Below are 24,730 nucleotides of genomic sequence, written 5' to 3' on the forward strand. Positions count from 1 at the left end.
GTTCTGAAATCCGGGGTTACTACATTCCAGAAGGCACCAGCTGCTCTCTGGCCACATCTTACAGAAGGAGCAATACAACGCTGGCTTGATGTTCATCTATGAACCAATTTAATTTTAATTCAAAATGACTTCTGATCTGGCAGATGATTTGGGGTTCTAGAAAGAAATTGGGCCAGGCATGGTGGCTGACGCCTGTAATCCCAGCTTTTTGGGAGGCTGAGGTGGGAGAATCCTGTGAGCTCAGGAATTGGAGACCAGCCTGGGCAACAGAGCAAGACTTCATTTCTACAATTAAAAAAAAAGAAAAAAGACTGGGTGCAGCAGTTCACGCCTGTAATCCCAGCACTTTGGGAGGCCGAGACGGGTGGATCACGAGGTCAGGAGTTCGAGACCAGCCTGGCTAACATGGTGAAACCCCATCTCTACTAAAAATACAAAAATTAGCTAGGCGTGGTGGCGGGCGCCTGTAATCCCAGATACTAGGGAGTTGAGGCAGGAGAATCGCTTGAATCTGGAAGGGGGAGGTTGCAGTGAGCCGAGATCACATCATTTCACTCCAGCCTGGGCAACAAGAGTGAAACTCCGTCTCAAAAAAAAAAAAAAAAAAAAAAAAAAAAAAAGGCCGGGCATGGTGGCTCATGCCCGTAATCCCAGCACTTTGGGAGGCCGAGACAAGTGGATCACGAGGTCAGGAGTTCAAGACCAGCCTGGCCAACATAGTGAAACCCAGTCTGTACTAAAAATACAAAAAAAAAATTACCTGGGCGTGGTGGTGGGCGCCTATAGTCCCAGCTACTTGGGAGGCTGAGGCAGGAGACTCGCTTGAACCCAGGAGGTGGAGGTTGAGGTTGCAGTGAGCGGAGATCGCACCCCTGCATTCCAGCCTGGGTGACAGAGTAAGACTCAGTCTCAAAAAAAAAAAAAAAAAAGAAGAAGAAGAAGAAGATCTGGTGTGGTGGCTCATGCCTATAATCCCAGCACTTTGGGAAGCTAATGTGGGCAGATCACTTGAGCTCAGGAGTTCAAGATCAGCCTGAGCAACATGGTGAAACCTCGTCTCTACAAGTACAAAAATTAGCCAGGTGTGGTGGCGTGTGCCTGTAGTCCCAGCCACTTGGGAGACTGAAGTGGGAGAATCTCTTGAACCCAGAATGCGGAGGTTGCAGTGAGCTAAGATCCCACCACTGTACTCCAGCCTGGGTGACAGAGTATGACCCTGTCTCAAAGAAAAAAAAAAAAAAGAAAAGAAAGAAAAAAAAATTGTAGGTGTGTCCCCTATCCCAGGTGGGTGGCCAAGGGACCCCTGCTAGAATAGAGTGAATTCCAGTTCCATCTCCATCAGACAGTTCCTGACCATTTGGCAAGATGGTACTTCTGGTATTTCTGCTAAAAGGCTTTGCTCCCCAAAGTGAAGACCTGAGGTGTGAATGTCAGGAACAAAATGATAGCAGCATTCTGGTTTCTTTTTTTTTTTTTTTTTTTTTTTTTGAGATGGAGTCTCGCTCTGTCACCCAGACTAGAGTGCAGTGGCCAGATCTCAGCTCACTGCAAGCTCCGCCTCCCAGGTTCACGCCATTCTCCTGCCTCAGCCTCCCGAGTAGCTGGGACTACAGGTGCCGCCACCTCGCCCGGCTAGTTTTTTGTATTTTTAGTAGAGACGGGGTTTCACTGTGTTAGCCAGGATGGTTTCGATCTTCTGACCTCGTGATCCACCCGTCTCGGCCTCCCAAAGTGCTGGGATCACAGGCTTGAGCCACCGCGCCGGCCTCTGGTTTCTTATTGCAGGCTTTTGTTTCATTCTCCCTGCCTGAGCTGTTTCAAACTGCTCCAGAATGTTCCAAACAGCCTCTTCTCTCTCTTGCTGTTTCGCCTCCCTCCTCTCCTTTACTACGCTCTTCTTCAAGCAAGAAATAAAATTCAGTAGAAAGCAGCAGAAGCGTTGGGGAGACAGAAAAGTGAAAGGGGAGAAGAGTACAATTCGTCCTCCCTCTCCTGGCCTGAAGTCCTGCTTTCTCCAGGAGTCAAGAGTCAGTGAAAACAATGGTGCTGGTTTTCCTGAGAGTCAGCAGCTATGACCTGTGGTGTGAGTCAAGGGAGAAGCGTGACCCATCCAGACTGGGAGGATTAGGGGTGAGCGGCAAGTCCACGCTGGGGTCTAAAGTGCCACTGGGGCAACACTACGGTATCCTGGCTACCTTTAGTTTCAGAGGCGGCCTCTTTGGTGTGTGTGACTGGCTTTGCAAACATCTTAGCAAGTGCAGTGGGTCTTTTCAGTTGGACCCTGGGCCATGAGAACGGGGCTGGAGTCCAGTGGGAGGCTGTTCAGGGCACTCTCCCCATATAGGTGCAGGCTGTTGCGGGCGATCAGCTCCTTGGCCATGAGCACGAAGACTTCGTCTATGTTCTTGGATTCTTTGGCAGATGTCTCCAAAACGGCCAGGAGGCCATACTTCTCAGCCAGTGTGCAGGCATCTTCGAACAGGACATGCCGCTTTTCCCAGAGGTCACATTTATTTCCTGGAAGGAAAAAGATAAGCAGATATTCCATTGAATAACTTAATCTGGTTTCTGGCCGGGCGCGGTGGCTCAAGCTTGTAATCCCAGCACTTTGGGAGGCCGAGACGGGTGGATCACAAGGTCAGGAGATCGAGACCATCCTGGCTAACACGGTGAAACCCCGTCTCTACTAAAAAAAAATACAAAAAACTAGCTGGGCGAGGTGGTGGGGGCCTGTAGTCCCAGCTACTCGGGAGGCTGAGGCAGGAGAATGGCGCGAACCCGGGAGGCGGGGCTTGCAGTGAGCTGAGATCCGGCCACTGCACTCCAGCCTGGGCGACAGAGTGAGACTCTGTCTCAAAAAAAAAAAAAAAAAAAAAAAAAAATCTGGTTTCTTTCAAGATGAACTTTACAAATAACATTTTAGTTCTTCAATAGGCATGCATGCACTCATTCACAAACGGTCATTGAGGGCACTTTGTTTTGTTTGCTTGTTTCTTTTGTTTTTTTTGAGACGGAGTTTCACTCTTGTCTCAAGGTGGAGTGTAGGCTGTCGCCCAGGCTGGAGTGCAATCTGACTGTGGTGGTGATTAAAGGAATCTATGCATGTGATCAAATTGTGTATAATTATACACAATTTGTCGCCTAGGCTGGAGTGCAATGGCAGAATCTTGGCTCACTGCAACCTCCATCTCCTGGGTTCAAGCAATTCCCCTGCCTCAACCTCCCAAGCAGCTGGAATTACAGGCACCTGCCACCATGCCCGGCTAGTTTTGTATTTTTAGTAGAGATGGGGTTTCGCCATATTGGCCAGGCTGGTCTTGAACTCCTGACCTCAGGTGATCTCCTGCCTCGGCCTCCCAAAGTGCTGGGATTACAGGTGTGAGCCACTGCACCCAGCCCTTGCTCCTCTTTTTACTCTTTTTTTCCCCCCCTCAAACAGCAGAGTGTTGGATGCTATGTGAGACAGGGCTCATTTAGCTGAGTAGACTGTGATCAGGATTTGCTGGATTGGAGGTGCATAATGGAAGACTTTCTTTTTTTTTTTCTGAGATGTAGTCTCGCTCTGTCACTCAGGCTGGAGTACAGTGGTGCTGTCTCGGCTCACTGCTACCTTTGCCTCCCAGGTTCAAACTATTCTTGTGCCTCAGACTCCTGAGTAGCTGGGATTACAGGCTAGTGCTACCATGCCTGGCTAATTTTTGTATTTTCAGTAGAGACAAGGTTTCACCATATTGGCCAGGCTGGTCTTGAACTCCTGGCCTCCAGTGATCTGCCCGCCTTGGCCTCCCAAAGTGCTGGGATTATAGGCATGAGCCACCACGCCTGGCCTAAAGGACTTTCTGAGAAAGCTATAATTTACATACAATAAAAGTTTGCCTTGGTTTCCCTGAGGGAGGAATCTAAAGATAAAATTACTTTCCCACAGGATTTGTTCTACCAGACATCAAGATTTATTATAAAACTGTAGTAATTAAGACAAGCTAGACTAGTGTTTCTCAACCTGGTTTTCATTACTGTCCCCACAGGAGCCTCTGTAGAGATTTTTTTCCCTACTTCCCCCTTCTTCCATAAAACATGTTTAAGCCTTTTATTTTGAAACAATTATAGATATACGGGAAGTCATTATATATGTATATATTATAGACATGTGTATATATATACACATATATACACACATATGTATATATACACACATATCTATACATATATACATATATATACACATATCTATACATATATATACATATATATAGAGAGAGAGAAAGGGGGGGTCCAGTTTACCCTTCACCCAGTTTCCCCCAATGGTAATATCTTGTATAAATATAGCACATTATCAATACCAGGAAACTGACATGGGTGCTATCCACAGACTTTAATCAGATTTCTTGTCATGAGGCCAGGCTTGATGGCTCATGCCTGTAATCCCTGCACTTTGGGAAGCCGAGGCAGGTGGATCACCTGAGGTCAGAAGTTTGAGACCAGCCTGACCAACATGGCGAAACCCCATCTCTACTAAAAATACAAAATTAGCTGGGTGTGGTGGTGGATGCCTGTAGTCCCAGCTACTTGGGAAGCTGAAGCAGGAGAATCACCTGAACCCAGGAGGCAGAGGTTGCAGTGAGCTGATATCGCACCATTGCACTCCAGCCTGGGCGACAACAGTGAAACACCATCTCAAAAAAAAAAACAAACAAAAAAAAAAAAAAAAAACAATTTCTTGGCCAGGCGCAGTGGCTCACACCTGTAATCCCTGCACTATGGGAGGCCAAGGTGGGTGGATCACCTGAGGTCAGGAATTCGAGACCCGCCTGGCCAACATGGTAAAAACCCTGTCTCTGCTAAAAATACAAAAAATTAGCTGGGTGTAGTGGCATGCACCTATAATCCCAGCTACTCAGGAGGCTGAGGCAGGAGAATCACTTGAACCTGGGAGGCAGAGGTTGCAGTGAACTAAGATCATGCCACTGCGCTCCAGCCTGGGCAACAAGAACAAAATTCTTTCTAAAAAATAAAAAATAAAAAGATTTCTTGTTATGAAATGAATAAATGTCCCACGCACTTATTTGTGTGTATGTTTATAATTATACACAATTTGATCACATGCGTAGATTCCTTTAATCACCACTACAGTCAAAGCACTGAACAGCTCCATTCTCACAAAGCTCTCTTTCATATTATTCCTTTATAACTCTCACCACCCCCGGTCCTCCGCCCCTGCTAACCACCAATCTCTTCTAGTTCCAGAATATTATATAAATGGATTCATATACGCAACCTTCTGAGATTGTCTTTTTTTCACTCAGCATAATTCCTTTGAGATCCATTCAAGTTGTTGTATAAATCAGTAGTTTGTTTTCTGCATACCACTAATGGTTTTCACTGCTGAGTAGTATTCAATAATATGCATGGACCAACATTTGTGGTTTGTTTTTTTTTTAAACATAGTCTCTCTGTTGCCCAGGCTGGATTCTCCTGCCTCTACCTCTTAAGTAGCTGGGACTCCAGGAGTGCACCACCATGCCCAGCTAATTTTTGTATTTTTAGTAGAGACGGGGTTTCACCATGTTGGCAAGGCTGGCCTGAACTCCTGACCTCAGGTGATCTGCCCACCTTGGCCTCCCTACATGTTGGGATTACAGGCGTGAGCCACCACACCCAGCCAAGGACCAATATTTGTTTAACCATCCACCTTATTTATTTATTAATTTGAGCACAGCCTTGCTCTGTCGCCTAGGATGGAGTGCAGTGGTGCGATCTTGGCTCACTGCAACCTCCACCTCCCAGATTCAAGCGATTCTCCTGCCTCAGCCTCTCGAGTACTGGGATTACAGGTGTGCACCCCCATGCCTGGCTAATTTTTGTATTTTTTGGAAAGACAGGGTTTCACCATGTTTGCCAGGCTGGTCTTGAACTCCTGACCTCAAGTGTTCCACCCGCCTCGGCCTCCCGAAGTGCTGGGCTTACAGGCATGAGCTACTGTGCCTGGCCTTTATTCATTTTTTTTTGAGACAGGGTCATGTCCTGTCACCTGGGCTGGAGTGCAGTAGCATGGTCATAGCTCACTGCAACGTTAATGTTCTGGGCTCAAGCAATCAGCCTCTCAAATAGCTAGGACTATAGGCACACACCACCACACATGGCAAATTTTTTGTTTTGTTTTGTTTTGTTTTGTTTGTGTGTGTGTGACAGGGTCTCACTTTGTTGCCCAGGCTGGAGTTCAGTGGAGTGATCATGGCCTATGAAAATTTAATACCACAGATGTACTGTGTATGGCCCTTTGGAGGGTCATAAACCATTGTAATATTGAAGATATTTTCACTCCCAAGAGCATGAATGAATAAGATCAATGGAGAGGAAAAACAGCTCAGAAGCAAACTCATGTATAAATGGTGTACTCTACAAAAAGATGGTGCCACAGAGCAGTGGAAAAGGCTGCCCTTTTTTTTTTTTTTTTTTTGAGACAGAGTCTCACTCTGTTGTCCAGGCTGGAGTGCAGTGGCACGATGTCGGCTCACTGCAACCTCCACTTCGCAGGTTCAAGTGATTCTCCTGCCTCTGCCTCCCAAGTAGCTGAGATTACAGGCACCCACCACAACACCCAGCTAATTTTTGTATTTTTCTAGTAGAGATGGAGTTTTACCATGTTGGCCAGGCTGGTCTTGAACTCCTGACTTCAGGTGATCAGCCCACCTCGGCCTCCCAAAGTGTTGGGATTACAGGCGTTAACCACTGTGCCTGGCCAAGGTTGCCTTTTTAGTAAACTGTACCGAGACAATTAGATCTTTATATGAAAAAGTTTTGACCCATACCTTTCACCATACACAAAAAATCAATTACAGGTAGATCACAGATCTAAATGTAAAAGGCAGAGTAATGATAATAATTAATCGATTAAACTTTAAAAGGTAATATAATCTTGATGATTTCAATTAAGAAAAAATTTCCTAAATAGGACACAGGAAGCAATCATTATTAAAGAAAAGATCAATAGATTGAAATATATTAAAATTAAGAGGATCTGTTCACCAAAACACACCATCAAGAGAGGAAAAGGCTGGGTATAGTAGTTCATGCCTGTAATCCCAGTGGTTTGGGAAGCTGAGGCAAGAGGATCACTTGAGCCCAGGAATTCAAGACCAGTCTGGGCTATACAGCAAGGCTCCATCTCTACAAAACATAAAAAAAACTAGCTGGGGTTGGGCATGGTGCCTCACATCTCTAATCTCAGCACTTTGGGAGGCTGAGGCTGGTGGATTACTTGAGGCCAGGAGTTTGAGACCAGCTTGGCCAACACGGCAAAACCCCATCTTTACTCATAATACAAAAATTAGCTGGGTGTAGTGGCACATGCCTGTAATCCCAGCTACTTGGGAGGTTGAGGCATGAGACTCGCTTGAACCCAGGAGGTGGAGGTTGCAGTGAGACAAGATTGGGCCACTGAACCCCAGCCTGGGTCACAGTTCGAGACTCTGCCTCAAAAAAAAAAAGAAAAAGAAAAAAGAAAACCAAAACCAAAACAAAACCTAACTGGACATGGTGGAATGCACCTGTCGTCCCAGCTACTTGGAAGATTGAGGCAGGAGGATTACTTCAGCCCAGGAGTTCGAAGCTGCAGTAAGCTAGGATGGCACTATTGCACTCCAGCCTGGGTGACAGAGTTGGACCCTATCTATAAAAAATAAAACATAAAAAAACCAAAATGTTCCTTCCTTCAGGTATTTTTAAGAAGAGACAGGGAAAGGTTACTCCACAGGGTAGAAGATGATGTTTGCAACACATGTAACTGACAATGGCTGGGGCCTCCTTCAAGACAGCCTAGTGCAGGGAATGCAGGTGACAGATAGTCCAGCAGGACCCTAGTGCAGTGCCCCGGGGGGATAGCACCCCATCCCCTGTACCGTGCAGGCACTCATGCACAACCATGCTGGAAGATGCAGGATTCGACTCCTCTATCAGGCAACCTTGGCTTTTGAGCACCCCATCGCCTGAAAAATAAACTTTCTTCGAGTTGAGCTTAGTCTAAGACTCATTCTACCTACCAAGTTGTCCTTCCTCCGTTCACTCCTTCCCAGGGGCAGGTCTACATCTCATAGAAGACTCCCTGCCTCCTCCTTCTGCTCCTTCTTTTTTTTTTTTTTGAGATGGAGTCTCACTCTGTTGCCCCCAGGCTGGAGTGCAATGGTACAATCTCAGCTCACTGCAACCTCTGCCTCCCAGGTTCAAGCGATTCTCCTGCCTCAGCCTCCTGAGCAGCTGGGATTACAGTCGCCTGCCACCACACGCAGCTATTTTTTGTATTTTTAGTAGAGACGAGGTTTCACCATGTTGGACAGGCTGGTCTCGAACTCCTGACCTCAGGTGATCCACCTGCCTCGGCCTCCCAAAGTGCTGGGATTACAGGCATGAGCCATCGTGCCCAGCCCTGCTCCTTCTTCTTTATCCCTCACTGCTGTTTCTCCCAATAAATCTCTTGCATGTCTATCTTATCCTGTCCCAACATCTGCTTCCTGGAGGACCCACACTGACACAGACTCATTTTCAGAAGATATAAGCTACTCTTAGGAATTAACAAGAAAAAGATAACAAACAGAAAAATGGGACTTGGACTTGAAAAGTATTTCACAACAGAGGATATCCAAATAGCTAACACACCTCTGAAAGGTGTTCAATCTCATTAATAGACAGGGAAGTGCAAATGGAAAACACTAGTGATCTCATGACACACTTCTCAGGATGCATGGAAGTAAAAGGACTAACAGCACCAAATGTTGGTGAGGATGTAGAACAGTTGGAACCTGGGCACGCTGCTGATGGGAGTATAGACTAGAACAACAACTCTGCAAGTGGTTTGAGATTATCTAGAGCGGCATGACCATGCAATTTTTTTCCTGGGTATTACCCAGCAGAGCCGTGTGCCCATCGGCATCAATAAACATGTACCAGAATGCTCAGAGCAGCATTATTTTCCTAGTTGCCCTAAACTAGAAACAACTCAAATGTCCATTGCCAACAGAACAGAGAAATACTCTGTAGGGTGTTCTTGCAAAGGAATAGTATACAAATTATACAAAAGAATAGATTACAGCCACATGCAACAATGGATGAAACTCATAAACAATATCGAGGGAAATAAACTTAGGCAAAAAGGTATGATTTTGTTTATATATAACGTACAAAACAATAGCAAAACAAGATGAGGCATGGTGGATCATGCCTGTAATCCCAGCACTTTGGGAGGCTGAGATGGGTGGATCACTTGAGGTCGGGAGTTCAAGACCAGCCTGGCCAACATAGTAAAACCTGTAAGTACTAAAAATACAAAAATCAGCTGGGCATGGTGGCACCTGCCTGTAATCCCAGCTACTTGGGAGTCTGAGGCATAAGAATCGCTTGAACTTGGGAGGCAGAGTTTGCAGTGAGCCGAGATCATGGCACTGCACTCCGGCCTGGACAATGGAGTGAGACTCCATCTCAAAAAAAAAAAAAAAAAGCAGGCCGGGCGCGGCGGCTCAAGCCTGTAATCCCAGCACTTTGGGAGGCCGAGACGGGCGGATCACGAGGTCAGGAGATCAAGACCATCCTGGCTAACACGGTGAAACCCCGTCTTTACTAAAAAATACAAAAAACTAGCCGGGTGAGGTGGCGGGCGCCTGTAGTCCCAGCTACTCGGGAGGCTGAGGCAGGAAAATGGCGTAAACCCGGGAGGCGGAGCTTGCAGTGAGCTGAGATCCGGCCACTGCACTCCAGCCTGGGTGAGAGAGCGAGACTCCATCTCAAAAAAAAAAAAAAAAAAAAAAAAGCAAAACAAAACTGCAGTATTTAGGGATGTGGGCTTAGGTAGTAAAATGATTAAAAAAGAAAAAAGCAAAGAAGTATTTATCATAAAAGCACTTGCCTTTGGGGCAGAAGGAGTAGGGAGTAACGAAGTGAAAGCTGGTGGGGGTGGAGAGCGGTCTGGTAATATTCTTTTTTTTTTTTTGAGACAGGGTCTCACTGTGTCACCCAGGCTGGAGTGCAGTGGTGTGCTCTTGGCTCACTGCAACCTCCGCCTCCTGGGTTCAAGAGATTCTCATGCCTCAGCCTCCCAAGTAGCTGGGACTACAGGCACTCACCACCATGCCTGGCTGATTTTTTTTGTATTTTTAATAGAGCCGGGGTTTCACCATGTTGGCCAGGCTGGTCTCAAACTCCTGACCTCAAGTGATCCGCCCGCCTCGGCCTCCCAAAGTGCTGGGATTATAGGTGTGAGCCACTGTGCCCGGCCTTGAAGATTTTATTCAACCTGTTCTGTATGACTATTTATACATTTGACTGCATAAATAGTAATGTATTTGGCCATGGGGCATTGGCCCAGACCCTGCTGAGGGTGTTATGTAACACAGAGTACACTTTTCTAAAATCTGACAAATTCTGAACTCTGAAATATTTGAAAAATATTTGAAAAATATTTTGTTGAGTGACTGTGGACCTGTAAATATAACAGGACTTTAAGCGGAAGGTTTGGTTAAGATCCTTAGAGGGACAAATATCAGATGCTGAAGGAAGTTATGAGACAGAGCATCCAGGATAACCTATAAAAAAAGGTCAGCTCCCTATAATCCCAGCACTTTGGGAGGCAGAGGCGGATGGATCACTTGAGGTTAGGAGTTTGAGACCAGTCTGTCCAGCACGGTGAAACTCTGTCTGTATTAAAAATACAAAAATTACCCAGGCATGGTGGCAGGTGCCTGTAATCCCATCTGCTTGGGAGGCTGAGGCAGGAGAATCACTTGAACCCTGGTGGCAGAGGTTGCAGTGAGCCGAGATTGCACCACTGCACTCCAGCCTGGGCAACAGAGCAAGACCCTATCTCAAAAAAAAATTAAAAATAAATAAATAAATACATACATAAATGAGGTCACCTCCTAAAGCCCTTGCTGCGATGGAGTGGGGGTGGGAGAAAGATGGGAAGCCAGCCATGCCCAGAAGAAAGCAGGGCTGAGACCTGAAGTACCTTATGAACCATGTTCAGGAATATGTGCATTATTCTAAGGGAAACGGAGGCCTTTGAGGGTTTTACATGGTGCCATTAGGAGGATCCGGGCCCCCTGTGGCCAGCTAGAGGAGGAAGAGCTGTACCAATCAACATGCAATCAACCACTGACACTGGGGTCTTTCCTGTGCTGATGAAGTGGCTTCAAGGAGCTGGGGATAAACTTCTGAGACAGAAAGAAGCACCTGTGTGAGGGACACTTCCGTGAGGGATGACATAAATTTTTCTGGATTCAGGTGGGGAGGCCACGTACAGAAAACAGGAAGGCCCCTGTGTCAGCCCTCTGACATGGACACTTTATAAACTGAGAGACTGCAACACTCCAGGTCATCTTTGGGGACATTTTTAGAACCGAGGAAGAAGTGAGGCAGAGATGATTGTTATGAAAGACAGACTAGGGTAAAAATACCAAGAGAACATTCTGAGACTCCTGGAAATCCTGCGACATCCTGGCATCTGTCACCCTTCTCTGATGCATCTGTTTCACAGAGCGACTAGTTAAAGATGGAGCTGGCTGAGGGAGAGGCAGCTGGGGGCTTGTGGGCTGGAGATAGGGAGCTGCCTTCAAAGACAGCACAGAGGGGCCAGGTGTGGTGGCTCATGCCTGTAATCCCAGCACTTTGGTAGCCTGAGGTGGGTGGATCACCTGAGGTCGGGAGTTCCAGACCAGCCTGGCCAACATGGTGAAATCCTGTCTCTACTAAAAATACAAACATTAGCTAAGGGTGGTGGTGGGAGCCTGTAATCCCAGTTACTTGGGAGGCTGAGGCAGGAGAATTGCTTGAACCTGAGAAGCGGAGATTGCAGTGAGTCAAGGTCATGCCACTGCACTCCAGCCTGGGCAACAGAGCAAGACTCCGTCTCAAAAAGAGAGAAGGTAGCACAGAGGGTGGCACCTGAGGTTGGACAGCTTTCCCTTCAGCCCTGAGGAAGAACTGCCTCCATTGTGTCCTGGAGATGCATGACCTTAATAAAAAGGTAGATCTGGTCCACATTCCTGGGGAAACCGCACATAGCTTAGAACTGCTTCATTCTCAAGTGAGATGCGTGTGCCGCCCTTCTCTAGGAGTCACCATTGCTGGGTTTCCTTCTGCCCCTGGAGGGCATGGGCTGCACCTGCCTGTCCACTCCGGCCCTTTGTATGCCATGGCACAGCTCTCCCATCTTTGTTCTACTAGGACATAACTGTTTCCTTTTATTATTTATTTATTTATTTATTTATTTTTAAGAGACAAGGTTTTGCCTTCTCACCCAGGCTGGAGTACAGTGGTATGATCACAGCTCCCTGCAGCCTCAAATTCCTGGGCTCAAGTGATCCCCCCACCCCAACCTCCCAAGTAGCTGGGACTATAGGCCTGTGCCACCACATCCCACTATTTTATTTTGTTTTAGTTTTTGTAGAGATGAAGTCTCACTATGTTGACCAGGATGGTCTCAAGCTATCTTCCTGCCTCAGCTTCCCAAAGTGCTGGGATTACAGGCATGAACCACCACACCTGGCCCAAAGACATTCATCACAGAAATAGAAAAGATTATCCTAAAATTTATATGGAAGCATGAAAGACTCAGAATAGCCAAAGATATCCTGAGCAAAAAGAACCAACCTCGAGGAATCACATTGCCTTATTTCAAATTATACTATAGAATTATAGTAACCAAAACAGTGTGGTACTGATAAAAACAGACACATAGACCAATGGAACACAATACGGAATCCAGAAATAAATCCATACATCTACAATAAAGTCACTTTCAACAAAGGTGCTAAGAACACATGTTGGAGAAAGGACAGTCTCTTCAATAGATGGTGCTGGGAAAACTGGATACCCATATGGAGTGCAATGGTATAATCTCAGCTCACTGCAACCTCTGCCTGCTGGGCTCAAGCAATCCTCCCTCCTCAGCCTCCTGAGTAGCTGGGACTGCAGGTGCACACCACCACACTCAGCTAATTTTTTTTTATTTTTTGTAGAGACAAGGTTTTGCCATGTTGCTCAGGCTGGTCTCGATCTCCTGGGCTCAAGCAATTTACCTGCCTCGCCCTCCAAAGTGCTGGGATTACAGGCATGAGCCACTGCGCCCCACCTAGTTTATGTATTTTAATGTAAATTATTGGTAAACACTTATAAATTGACTCTTCTTTTTTCTTTTTAAAAATCCACTTGTGGCCGGGAGCGGTGGCCCATGCCTGTAATCCCAGCACTTTGGGAGGCCGAGGCGGGCAGATCAGGAGGTAAGCAGATCGAGACCATTCTGGCTAACATGGTGAAACCCCGTTTCTACTAAAAATACAAAAAAATTAGCCAGGCGTGGTGGCAGGCGCCTGTAGTCCCAGGTACTCCGGAGGCTGAGGCAGGAGAATGGCATGAACCCGGGAGGTGGAGCTTGCAATGAGCTGAGATCACGCCACTGCACTCGAGACTGGGTGACAGCACAAGACTCCGTCTCAAAAACAAACAGGCCGGGTGTGGTGGCTCAAGCCTGTAATCCCAGCACTTTGGGAGGCCGAGACGGGCGGATCACGAGGTCAGGAGATCGAGACTATCCTGGCTAACACGGTGAAACCCCGTCTCTACTAAAAATACAAAAAACTAGCCGGGCGAGGTGGCGGCACCTGTAGTCCCAGCTACTCGGGAGGCTGAGGCAGGAGAATGGCGTAAACCCGGGAGGCAGAGCTTGCAGTGAGCTGAGATCTGGCCACTGCACTCCAGCTCGGGCGACAGAGCAAGACTCCGTCTCAAAAGCAAACAAACAAACAAACAAACAAAAAAACCCACTTGTACCCAATAAATAAATATATATATAATATATATACCTACTAGATTCCCATAAACAAGTAAAAAACAAAACTCACCTGTTCACTCTGCAGTAGAGATTGTCAAAAATAAAAATAAAGGGCCAGGCACAGTGGCTCATGCCGTAATCCCAGCACTTTGGGAGGGCCAGGCAGGAGGATCACTTGAGCCCAGGAGTTCAAGACCAGCCTGGGCAACAAGGCAAAACCCCATCTTTACAAAAATTGAAAAAAAAAAAAAAGGACTGGGCATGGTGGGATCCAGTTTAAAGGCACTTTCTGAGGCCCTATCCATCACTTGCACATTTAAGATTTCATTTTCCACTGCCATCAGAAACACGCAGAAAGCTGAGCATCGCCGGGCGCGGTGGCTCAAGCCTGTAATCCCAGCACTTTGGGAGGCTGAGACGGGCGGATCACGAGGTCAGGAGATCGAGACCATCCTGGCTAACACGATGAAATCCCGTCTGTACTAAAAAATACAAAAACTAGCCAGGCAAGGTAGTGGGCGCCTGTAGTCCCAGCTACTTGGGAGGCTGAGGCAGGAGAATGGCGTAAAACCCAGGAGGCGGAGCTTGCAGTGAGCTGAGATCTGGCCACTGCACTTCAGCCTGGGCGACAGAGCGAGACTCTGTCTCAAAAAAATAAATAAATAAAAATAAAAAATAATAAAAAAAAAGAAAGCTGAGCATCCTCAGAGGAGAGTAAACTAAAGTTAAAAACTTTAAAAATGCCATACCAATCAGCATAATGACCAAATTTGCAGCTCCATATTTCTCTATCTCATGAATCCAGTGAGGGACTGACTCAAACGTGGACCGCCGGGTGAGGTCATAGGCGATGATGGCCGCATGGGCACTGCGGTAGTAGCTTTGGGTGATGGTGCGAAAGCGCTCCTGGCCAGCTGTGTCCCACACCTGCATCTGGAGAAGGACAGGAAGGGGAGTCCAAATCAGGGGTTCCCACAGGTAATGGGAACTCCTTTTCCTACATCATCTTAAAAACACAGTTTTCGGCCGGGCGCGGTGGCTCAAGCCTGTAATCCCAGCACTTTGGGAGGCCGAGACGGGCGGATCACAAGGTCAGGAGATCGAGACCATCCTGGCTAACCCGGTGAAACCCCGTCTCTACTAAAAAATACAAAAAACTAGCCGGGCGAGGTGGCGGGCGCCTATAGTCCCAGCTACTTGGGAGGCTGAGGCAGGAGAATGGCGTAAACCCGGGAGACGGAGCTTGCAGTGAGCTGAGATCCAGCCACTGCACTCCAGCCTGGGCGACAGAGCGAGACTCCATCTCAAAAAAAAAAAAAAAAAAAAAAAAAAAAAGTTTTCTGGGTCTCACTTCTAGATATTCAGACCCAGCAGATCTAGAGTAGGATGCAGGAATCTATTCTTTAAATTTTTCACTGGATGACTTGGGTATGCTCCTTGGCTGGGGAAAGACCATCTAAGACAAACTTGTCCATCCTGCAACCCGCGGGACACATTTGGCCCAGGACAGGTTGGGATGTGGCCCAACACAAATTTTTAAACTTTCTTAAAATATTATGCGATCTTTTTGCAATTTTTTTTTTTTTTTTTTTAGCTCATCAGGTATCATTAGTGTTAGTGTAATTTATGTGTGGCCCAAGACAATTCTTCTTCCAACATGGCCCAGGAAAACCAGAAGCTTGGACAGCCCTGATTGAAGGGATGCTGCTGTCAGAGAGGCAGACCTATTTTATCCTGGGGTCTTGTGTTCTTTGCCTTTTCACCTGATTCATCACATGGTCCAGATTTGGGGGCTCATCTTTTGAGGCTGCCCATGGATCTGAACACTGGCAAAGGTGATAATATTGGCCGAACTGTTTTGATTTTAAAGGAACACTCAAGCTGTTCATGTCTGGAATGTCCTCACAATAATGCCTCCCAAATTAGCCACCCAAGCGGCAGCACCAATTCACACAGCCTCTCACCGTGTCTGAGGGTAACAATTTCTTCATATTCTCATACTATTTATATAAAATTTATTTTTTAGAGAAAGTTTGCAAACCATACACCAAAGCTAGAGATAATAGAAAAATGAGGCTGGGTGCAGCGGCTCATGCCTATGATCCCAGCACTTTGGGAGGCTGAGGTGGCGGATTGCTTAAGCTCAGGGGTTTGAGACCAGCCTGGCAATATGGTGAAACCCCATCTCTATGAAACATACAAAAATTAGCTGGGCATGGCAGCACATGCCTGTAGTCCCAGCTACTTGGGAGACTGAGGCAGGAGGATCCCTTGAGCACAGGAGGTCGAGGCTGTAGTGAGCTGAGATCATGCGCCACTGCCCTCCATCTGGGCAACAGAGTGAGACCCTGTCTCAAAAAAAAATAAAAAAAACCCCTCATACACCTATCATCCAGATTTAATAATTAATGAGATTTTGTTACTTGCTTCATCTAGCCCTTTCTGTTGATTTCTTTGAGGTATTTTTAAATTTAAAAAATTTTTTTTTTTTTTTTTTTTTTTTTTTTTTTTTTGAGACGGAGTCTCGCTCTGTCACCCGGGCTGGAGTGCTGTGGCCGGATCTCAGCTCACTGCAAGCTCCGCCTCCCGGGTTTACGCCATTCTCCTGCCTCAGCCTCCCGAGTAGCTGGGACTACAGGCGCCGCTACCTCGCCCGGCTAGTTTTTTGTATTTTTTAGTAGAGACGGGGTTTCACTGTGTTAGCCAGGATGGTCTCGATCTCCTGACCTCGTGATCCGCCCGCCTCGGCCTCCCAAAGTGCTGGGATTACAGGCTTGAGCCACCGCGCCCGGCCAAATTTTTAAAATTTTTATTTATTATTTTATCTTTTTGAGATAGAGTCTTGCTGACTCCCAGGCTGGAGTGCAATGGTGTGATGTGGGCTCACTGCAACCTCTGTCTCCTGGGTTCAAGTAATTTTCATGCCTCAAGCCTCCCGAGCAGCTGGGATTACAGGTGTGTGCCACCATGCCCAGTTAATTTTTTGTATTTTTAGTAGAGATAGGTTTTCACCACATTGGCCAGGCTGGTCTTGAACTCCTGACCTTGGGTAATCCTCCTGCCTCGGCCTCCAAAAGTGCTGGGATTACAGGCATGAGCCACCGTGCCTGGCAGTTTATGGCATTTTTGAGTACATAGAAAATTTGACCTCTTTTTTTTTTGAGACTCTGTCGCCTAGGCTGGAGTCCAGCGGTATGATCTCGGCTCACTGTAACCTCTGCCTCCCAGGTTTGAGAGATTCTCGTGCCTCAGCCTCCTGAGTAGCTGGGACTACAGGCGCCCACCACCACGCCTGGCTAGTTTTTGTATTTTTAGTAGAGACAGGGTTTCAACATGTTGGCCAGGCTGGTCTTGAACTCCTGACCTCAAGTGATCCACCCGCCTTGGACTCCCAAAGTGCTAGGATTACAAGTGTGAGCCACCTTGCCTGGCCGCTAGAAAATTTGACCTTTTAAGGCCAGGCATGGTGGCTCATGCCTGTAATCCCAGCACTTTGGGAGGGTGAAGTGGGAGGATTTGAGCCCTGGAGTTTGAGACTGGCCTGAGCAACACAGGAAAATCCCATCTCTACAACAAATTTAAAAAATGAGTTGGGCGTGATGGGGTGCACCTGTGGTCCCAGCTATTCAGGAGGCTGAGGTGAGAGGATGGCTTGAGCCAGGGAGATGGAGGCTGGAGTGAGCTGTGATCATGCCACTGCACTTTAGGCTGGGTGACAGAACAAGACCCTGTCTCAGGCTGGGTGTGGTAGCTCACACCTGTAATCCCAGCACTTTGGGAGGTAGAGGCGGGTCGATCACTTGAGGTCAGGAGTTTGAGACCAGTCTGGCCAGCATAGTGAAACCCTATCTCTACTAAAAATACAAAACTTAGCCAGGCGTGGTGGTGTGCACCTGTAAATCCAGCTACTTGGAATGCTGAGGCATGAGAATTGCTTGAGCCCAGGAGGCAGAGATTGCAGTGAGCTGAAATTGCGCTCCTGTACTCCAGCATGGGTGACGGAGTGAGACTCTGCCTCAAAAAAACAAAAACAAAAAACCCTGTCTATCCCCTCCCCCTGCCAAAAGAAAAAAAAAAAAAAAAAGCAAATTTGACCTTTATATAGTTAGAGAAATGTATGAATTTGGCCTTCATAGTTAGATTCAGCAGTATTTTTTTTATCAGCTTCTGGATTCGTGTCTCATTTAAAGCCTGATTTTCCCATTCCATGATGAGAAAAATAAATACTCCCATGTTTTCTTCCACTATTTGTATGATTTTATGTTTTGTATTGAAATATTTTATTGCTCAGACATGTGCTTTGTTGTTGCGAATTCTGGCTAAAAGAAGTGGAACTGGCTGGGTGCAGTGGCTCACACCTGTAATCCCAGCACTTTGGGAGGCCGAGGCGGGCAGATCACGAGGTCAGGAGATCCAGACCATCCTGGCTAACGCAGTGAAACCCTGTCTCTACTAAAAATACAAAAAAAAAAAAAAAAAAAAAAAAAAAAAATTAGCCACGCATGGTGGTGGGCACCTGTACTCCCAGCTACTTGGGAGGCTGAGACAGGAGAATGGCGTGAACCTGGGAGGTGGAGCTTGCAGTAAGCCAAGATGGCACCACTGCACTCCAGCTTGGGCAACGGAGCAAGATTTTGTCTCAAAAAAAAAAAAAAAAAAAAAAAGGTGGAATCAGTCCCGTCCCAGTGCCCTCTGACCTTCACTTTCTTGCCATCAATATCAAGGGAGCGCACGGTAAAGTCCACTCCAATCGTGTTCTGCTGCGTCTCCGTGTAGACTCCAGACTTGAAATGCTGCACCACACACGTCTTCCCCACATTGGAATCCCCAATGAGGATAATCTTGAACAAATAGTCAAAGTTCTCATCTGCTGCCCTGGCTGAGCTGGAGAAGTGCATGATTCTTGCCACCTAGAATAGAGCTAGGTAGAAAGGATGGAATTCAGCACCAGGAACTGGGGATCCAGTACAAGACAAGATGGAGGGAGGTCATTACCTTCACAGCGCTACATCCTTGTGAGAAGATGATGCTAATGATGGTAGTTAGGCACAGAGGAGTTGCCCCCATAAGCGGACATCTGCCTTACATGTGTTGATCTTACTTTAGGGGTGCTCTTGGAATAAAGAGTTTCTACTGCCATTCTCTGGTGGGTCCAGTGGACGGTCAACACCATCAGAGAAAAGCAGTGATATATCCTAGGCCTAGAGATGAGGTGCCACATGCTCCATCAGAGTGCCTGGAGAGCAGGAGGATGGCAGAGGAAATGCCTACAGCAGTGACTCACCTGCCATTGGACGTCCCACCAGTGTCAATTTTACCTGGGGAGAAAGACTCCCAACTGCTATAAGGCTGACCATCCAGGCCAGGCACGGTGGCTCATGCCTGCAATCCCAGTGCTTTGGGAGGCTGAGGTGGGTGGATCACCTGAGGTTGGGAGTTCGAGACAAGCCTGAACAACATGGAGAAACCCCGTCTTTACTAAAAATGTAAAATCAGCTGGGTGTGGTGGCTCATGCCTGTAATTCTAGCTACTTGGGAGGCTGAGGCAGGAGAATCCCTTGAACCCAGGAGGCGGAGGTTGCAGTGAGCTGAGATCACGCCATTGCACTCCAGCCTGGGCAACAAGAGTGAAACTCCATCTCAAAGAAAAACCAAAAACAAAAATGTTGACCATCCAGGCAGCCAACAACAAGGATTGATAAGCGGTGATTGGTAAGTCAACTTGGAGAAGAGTGACATGGCCTTTTTGTCTTGTTTGGAGCCTAATTTTTTCAACCAGGAAATTAGGATTTTGAGAATATTCAAAATTAAAATCATGGCTATAATGTTATGGCATATTTTACCAAAGGCTGGTTATGGCATGTTTTACCAAAGGTTTTTTTTTTTCTTTTTCTTTTTTTTTTGAGACAGAGTCTTGCTCTGTCGCCCAGGCTGGAGTGCAATCTCAGCGCACTGCGACCTCTGCCTTCCAGTTCAAATGATTCTCCTGCCTCAGCCTCCCGAGTAGCTGGGACTATAGACCTGCACCACCACACCCAGCTAATTTTTGTATTTTTAGTAGAGACAGGGTTTCACCATGTTGGTCAGGCTGGTCTCGAATGCCTGACCTCAAGTGATTTACCCACCTCAGCCTCCCAAAGTGCCGGGATTACAGGCCTGAGTCACCACGCACTGCCGGAAAATTAAGGTTTCTAATGATAGTGTTTCACAAACTAAATGATTATCAGAATTATCTGCGAGTATCATTGAAAAATATACATTTCCTTCTTTTTTTTTTTGAGACAGAGTTTCACTCTTCTTGCCCAGGCTGGATTGCAATGGTGTGATCTTGGCTCACTGCAACCTTGGCCTCCCTGGTTCAAGCGATTCTCTTGCCTCAGCCTCCCAAGTAGCTGGGATTATAGGCACCTGCCACCAGGCTCAGCTAATTTTTGTATTTTTAGTCGACACGGGGTTTCACGATGTTGAGCAGGCTGGTTATGAACTCCAGTCATCTGACCTCAGGTGATCTGCCCACCTCGGCCTCCCAAAGTGTTGAGATTACAGGCATGAGCCACTGTGTCTGGTTGGAAAATAAAGGTTTCTAATGACAGTGTTTCACAAACTAACTGATGGTCAGAATTATCTGGGAATATCATTGAAAAAAATATATTTTCGGAGCTCATCCCAGACTTGCTAAACTAATTTTACCTTGTTCTTTTAAAAATTATTATTATTATTATTATTATTATTTTTTTTTTTTTTTTTTTGAGACGGAGTCTTGCTCTGCCGCCCAGGCTGGAGTGCAGTGGCCGGCTCTCCGCTCACTGCAAGCTCCGCCTCCCGGGTTCACGCCATTCTCCTGTCTCAGCCTCCCGAGTAGCTGGGACTACAGGCGCCCGCCTCGTCGCCCGGCTAGTTTTTTTTTTTGTATTTTTTAGTAGAGACGGGGTTTCACCGTATTAGCCAGGATGGTCTCGATCTCCTGACCTCATGATCCGCCCGTCTCGGCCTCCCAAAGTGCTGGGATTACAGGCTTGAGCCACCGCGCCCGGCTATTTTTTTTTTTTTTTTTTTTTTTGAGACGGAGTCTCGCTCTGTCACCCAGGCTGGAGTGCAGTGGCCAGATCTCAGCTCACTGCAAGCTCCGCCTCCCGGGTTCACGCCATTCTCCTGCCTCAGCCTCCGGAGTAGCTGGACTACAGGTGCCGCCACCTCGCCCGGCTAGTTTTTTGTATTTTTAGTAGAGACGGGGTTTCACCGTGTTAGCCAGGATGGTCTCGATCTCCTGACCTCGTGATCCGCCCATCTCGGCCTCCCAAAGTGCTGGGATTACAGGCTTGAGCCACCGCACCCGGCCTAAAAATTATTTCTTAGTATTCTTTTTCTTTTTCTTTTTTTTTTTTTTGAGACAGAGTCTTGCTCTATCACTCAGGTTGGAGTGCAGTGGTATGATCTCAAAACTGCACCGGGCCAGGTTTTGTGTTTTGTGTTTTTAACTTTAAAATATGTTTACTGGTTGGGCGCGGTGGCTCAAGCCTGTAATCCCAGCACTTTGGGAGGCCGAGACGGGCGGATCATGAGGTCAGGAGATCGAGACCATCCTGGCTAACACAGTGAAACTCTGTCTCTACTAAAAAATACAAAAAAAAAAAAAAATTAGCCGGGCGAGGTGACAGGCACCTGTAGTCCCAGCTACTTGGGAGGCTGAGGCAGGAGAATGGTGTAAACCCGGGAGGCGGAGCTTGCAGTGAGCCGAGATCCGGCCACTGCACTCCAGCCTGGGCGACAGAGCGAGACTCCGTCTCAAAAAAAAAAAAAAAAAAAAAAATATGTTTACTGTGCCAGGTGCAGTCGCTCATGCCTGTAATCCCAGCACTTTGTGAGGCCAAGGCAGAAGGATCACTTGATGACAGGAGGTTGAAAGTAGTCTGGTCAACATAATGAGACTCCCCACCGGCCCCCCACCCCCCTGCCCATCTTTATTAAAATCATAAGAAATAGGCCGGGTGCAGTGGCTCACACCTGTAATCCCAGCAATTTGGGAGGCTGAGGCAGGTGGATCACTTGAGGTCAGGAGTTCAAGATCAGCCTGGCCAACATGGTGAAACCCCATCTCTACTAAAAATACAAAAAATTAGCCGGGTGTGGTGTCATGCACCTATAATCCCAGCTACATGGGAGGCTAAGGCAGGAGAATGGCTTGAACCCAGAGGGCAGAGGTTGCAGTGAGCCAAGATCGCACCATTGCAGTCCAGCCTGGGCAACAAGAGTGAAACTCCATTTCAAAACGCAAACAAACAAACAAAAACACAAAACCCAAAACCTCTCTCTCTCTTCCCTCCCCTACCCTCCCCTCTTCTCTCTCATGCTGTCTCTTCCCCAGATGATTCTGATGACAAGCCAGGTTTGGAAAACACCAATTGAACAAGTCACCTACCTGAAACTTTACTCCTACCATCAGCATCCGTGGCTTAAATGTCCACCCATGCTTAAATATCTCTGATCACAAGGAACTGACTACCTCCTGAAAAATTTCCATTTTACACTGGGCAGTTCTCACTTCTGTGGGATTGATACCTCCCTCCATGAGGTTTCCATCTGTCTAGCTCAGTGCTATCCTTACTCTGCCAAGACACATCACATTCCTGTTCCACATGACAGCCCATCAGATATTTGAAGCAGCAAGAATATCCCCCCGAGGAGAATATCCCCATCTTCTTTAACTGTTCTTCATGAGAGTGTGTTCGGACTCCTCATCCAATAGCTCTAAAAGTAACTGAAACCTGATCCCACTTAATGATCACATCTGATGTGCTGCAAATTGCCCCTGCCTTGTGACATCCTTCTTCACTTCTCTGTTTTACCCTGGTTTTCTCTGAAGTCATAGACAAGGACAGTCTGTCTCATCACACAAGGTAAAATGCACTCAAGTGTCCAATCTGCATGCAAAAACCCAGGGCTTTAAGGCGATGAAGAAGGATCCCATACCTTTCTTGGACCTCTCTGAAATCAATATGGGTAGATGATCCAGCAGACAACAGACACAAGCAAACCACATTTTCCTGTCTGACTTTTCAACTAAAGACAGCCATTCCACTTCCGGTGTCTTGGTCTTATCACTGTAACTTGAGCTGAGACTTTACTTCCATGTCTCCCCCCACCCTCCGGAGTCCTCAGGGTTTCCACGAAAGCCCCCTTTCATTTAGCTTACAACCCTTGCCGGGAGACACAGCAGCGTCCACCCCGATGATGTCCTCCCGCCGGCATCCCGCAACCTTAGCCTTCCTGGTTCACCTGTCACTTACCTGTCCAGCTCTCTCACCTCTGCTGGTCAGCAGGTAATGTTTTCTCTTTCTTCTGGTTTTCCTTTTCAGCCCTCAGTGCCCCCTTCTTCCTCCTGCCTCGCTGCTTGGTGGGAAGTGTAGTTCTGGCCCCAGGTGTCAGGTTTGGCGTCCTGAGAAAGTGAAAGGAAAGTACAATCCCTCCCACCTGCCCTGAGCCCAGGGCTGCCGCAGGGTACAAAGCGCCAGGTGAAAGTGGCCAGCACAGGGCAGAGCGCAGAACCGGCTTTCTCACCAGCCTTTGCCGGCCTAGCAGAAAGCCCTCATGGGAAGGAAGAGCCAGCAAATTCAACCAGCGCTGGCCCATACGATGCTGCCCCTGCTCCTTTCTTCTACTTATCTTCTCTTGTGTGCTCTTGCGTCCTTTGCTCTCAATTTGTCCTGGTGTCCCTTGTTAGGAAAAAATTTCAGAATGTATCTCATGTAGTAACAGTGACTGTTTTGCAAAATGTTTGGGTCAGTTGTACATGTGCATATTGTACTGGGTGATGTAAAAAAAATTTTTTTTTTGAGACAAGGTCTCACTCTGTCACCCAGGCTGAAGTGCAGTGGCACCATCATGGCTCACTGCAGCCTCAGCCTCCTGGGCTCAATAATCCTCCTGCCTCAGCCTCCTGAGTATCTGGGACTACAGCTGGCCTGGGGGTTGTTAGCTGAGAGAATATCAACTAAAGGAGGATATAGATCTTAAGTAATTTATTTTATTATATATATGCATATTTTTTAGAGACAGGGTCTTGCTCTGTGGCCCAGGCTGGAGTGCAGAGGTGTGATCATGGTTCACTGCAGCCACAACATCCCAGGCTCAAGGAAGCCTCCCACTTCAGCCTCCCAAGTAGCTGGGACTACAGTCATACACCACCATGCCCGCTTATTATTTATTTAATTTTTAGAGATGGGGTCTCCCTATGTTGCCCATGGTGGTTTGAAACTCCTGGGTTTGACCAGGCGTGGTGGCTCATGCCTGTAATCCCAGCACTTTGGGAGGCTGAGGTGGGCAGATCACCTAAGGTCAGGAGTTCGAGACCAGCCTGGCCAACATGGCAAAACCCCATCTCTACTAAAAATACAAAAATTAGCCGGGTATGGTGGTGTGCCTATAATCCCAGGTACTCTGGCAAGAGAATCACTTGAGCCTGAGAGGTGGAGGTTGCAGTGAGCCAAGGTCGCGCCACTGCACTCCAGCCTGGGTGACAGAGTGAGACTCTGTCTCAAAAAAAAAAGAAAAAGAAAAAGAAAAAAAGAAAAGAAACTCCTGGGCTCAAGTAAGTGATTCTCCTGCCTTGGCTTCCCAAAGTGCTGGGATTACAAGGCATGAACCACCATGCCTGGCCAGATTGTAAGTAATTTAAGTCTTTGTTTTGTGGATCTGAATATCTCTTTGTGAGGAGTCAGGGAAAGAAGATGATGCAAAGACAAGGAAATAAAAATTAAAACTAAAAGAACTTTGAAGGTATATGGGAAGAAAGAGCTGAAAAAAAAAAAGTCTACCTCACTCTCTCAAAAATTCTACCATAGAGCAAAGGTTACCGTGCAGAAAACCTCCAGTTTATCAGTCCCAGACGCTGGCGGCAGAAGCATAAAGCTGAGG

General features: G+C 47.1%; 1 protein-coding gene across 1 annotated transcript; it reads right to left on the reverse strand.

Annotated features, from left to right (window-relative positions):
- Nucleotides 1-1,709: 1,709 nt before the first annotated feature.
- Nucleotides 1,710-23,441, reverse strand: RAB19 (RAB19, member RAS oncogene family). The gene is made up of 5 exons (XM_010356276.2): nt 23,375-23,441; nt 23,104-23,252; nt 18,514-18,737; nt 14,566-14,749; nt 1,710-2,517 (listed from the first exon to the last, which is right to left on the reverse strand). Exons 3-5 carry the CDS (start codon nt 18,712-18,714, stop codon nt 2,249-2,251), a joined length of 654 nt encoding a protein of 217 aa, XP_010354578.1. The 5' UTR covers nt 18,715-18,737; nt 23,104-23,252; nt 23,375-23,441; the 3' UTR covers nt 1,710-2,248.
- Between the last annotated feature and the right edge of the window lie 1,289 nt (nt 23,442-24,730).

The sequence above is a fragment of the Rhinopithecus roxellana genome, chromosome 6 (genome assembly GCF_007565055.1).
Source record: "Rhinopithecus roxellana isolate Shanxi Qingling chromosome 6, ASM756505v1, whole genome shotgun sequence".
Taxonomy (NCBI): domain Eukaryota; kingdom Metazoa; phylum Chordata; class Mammalia; order Primates; family Cercopithecidae; genus Rhinopithecus; species Rhinopithecus roxellana.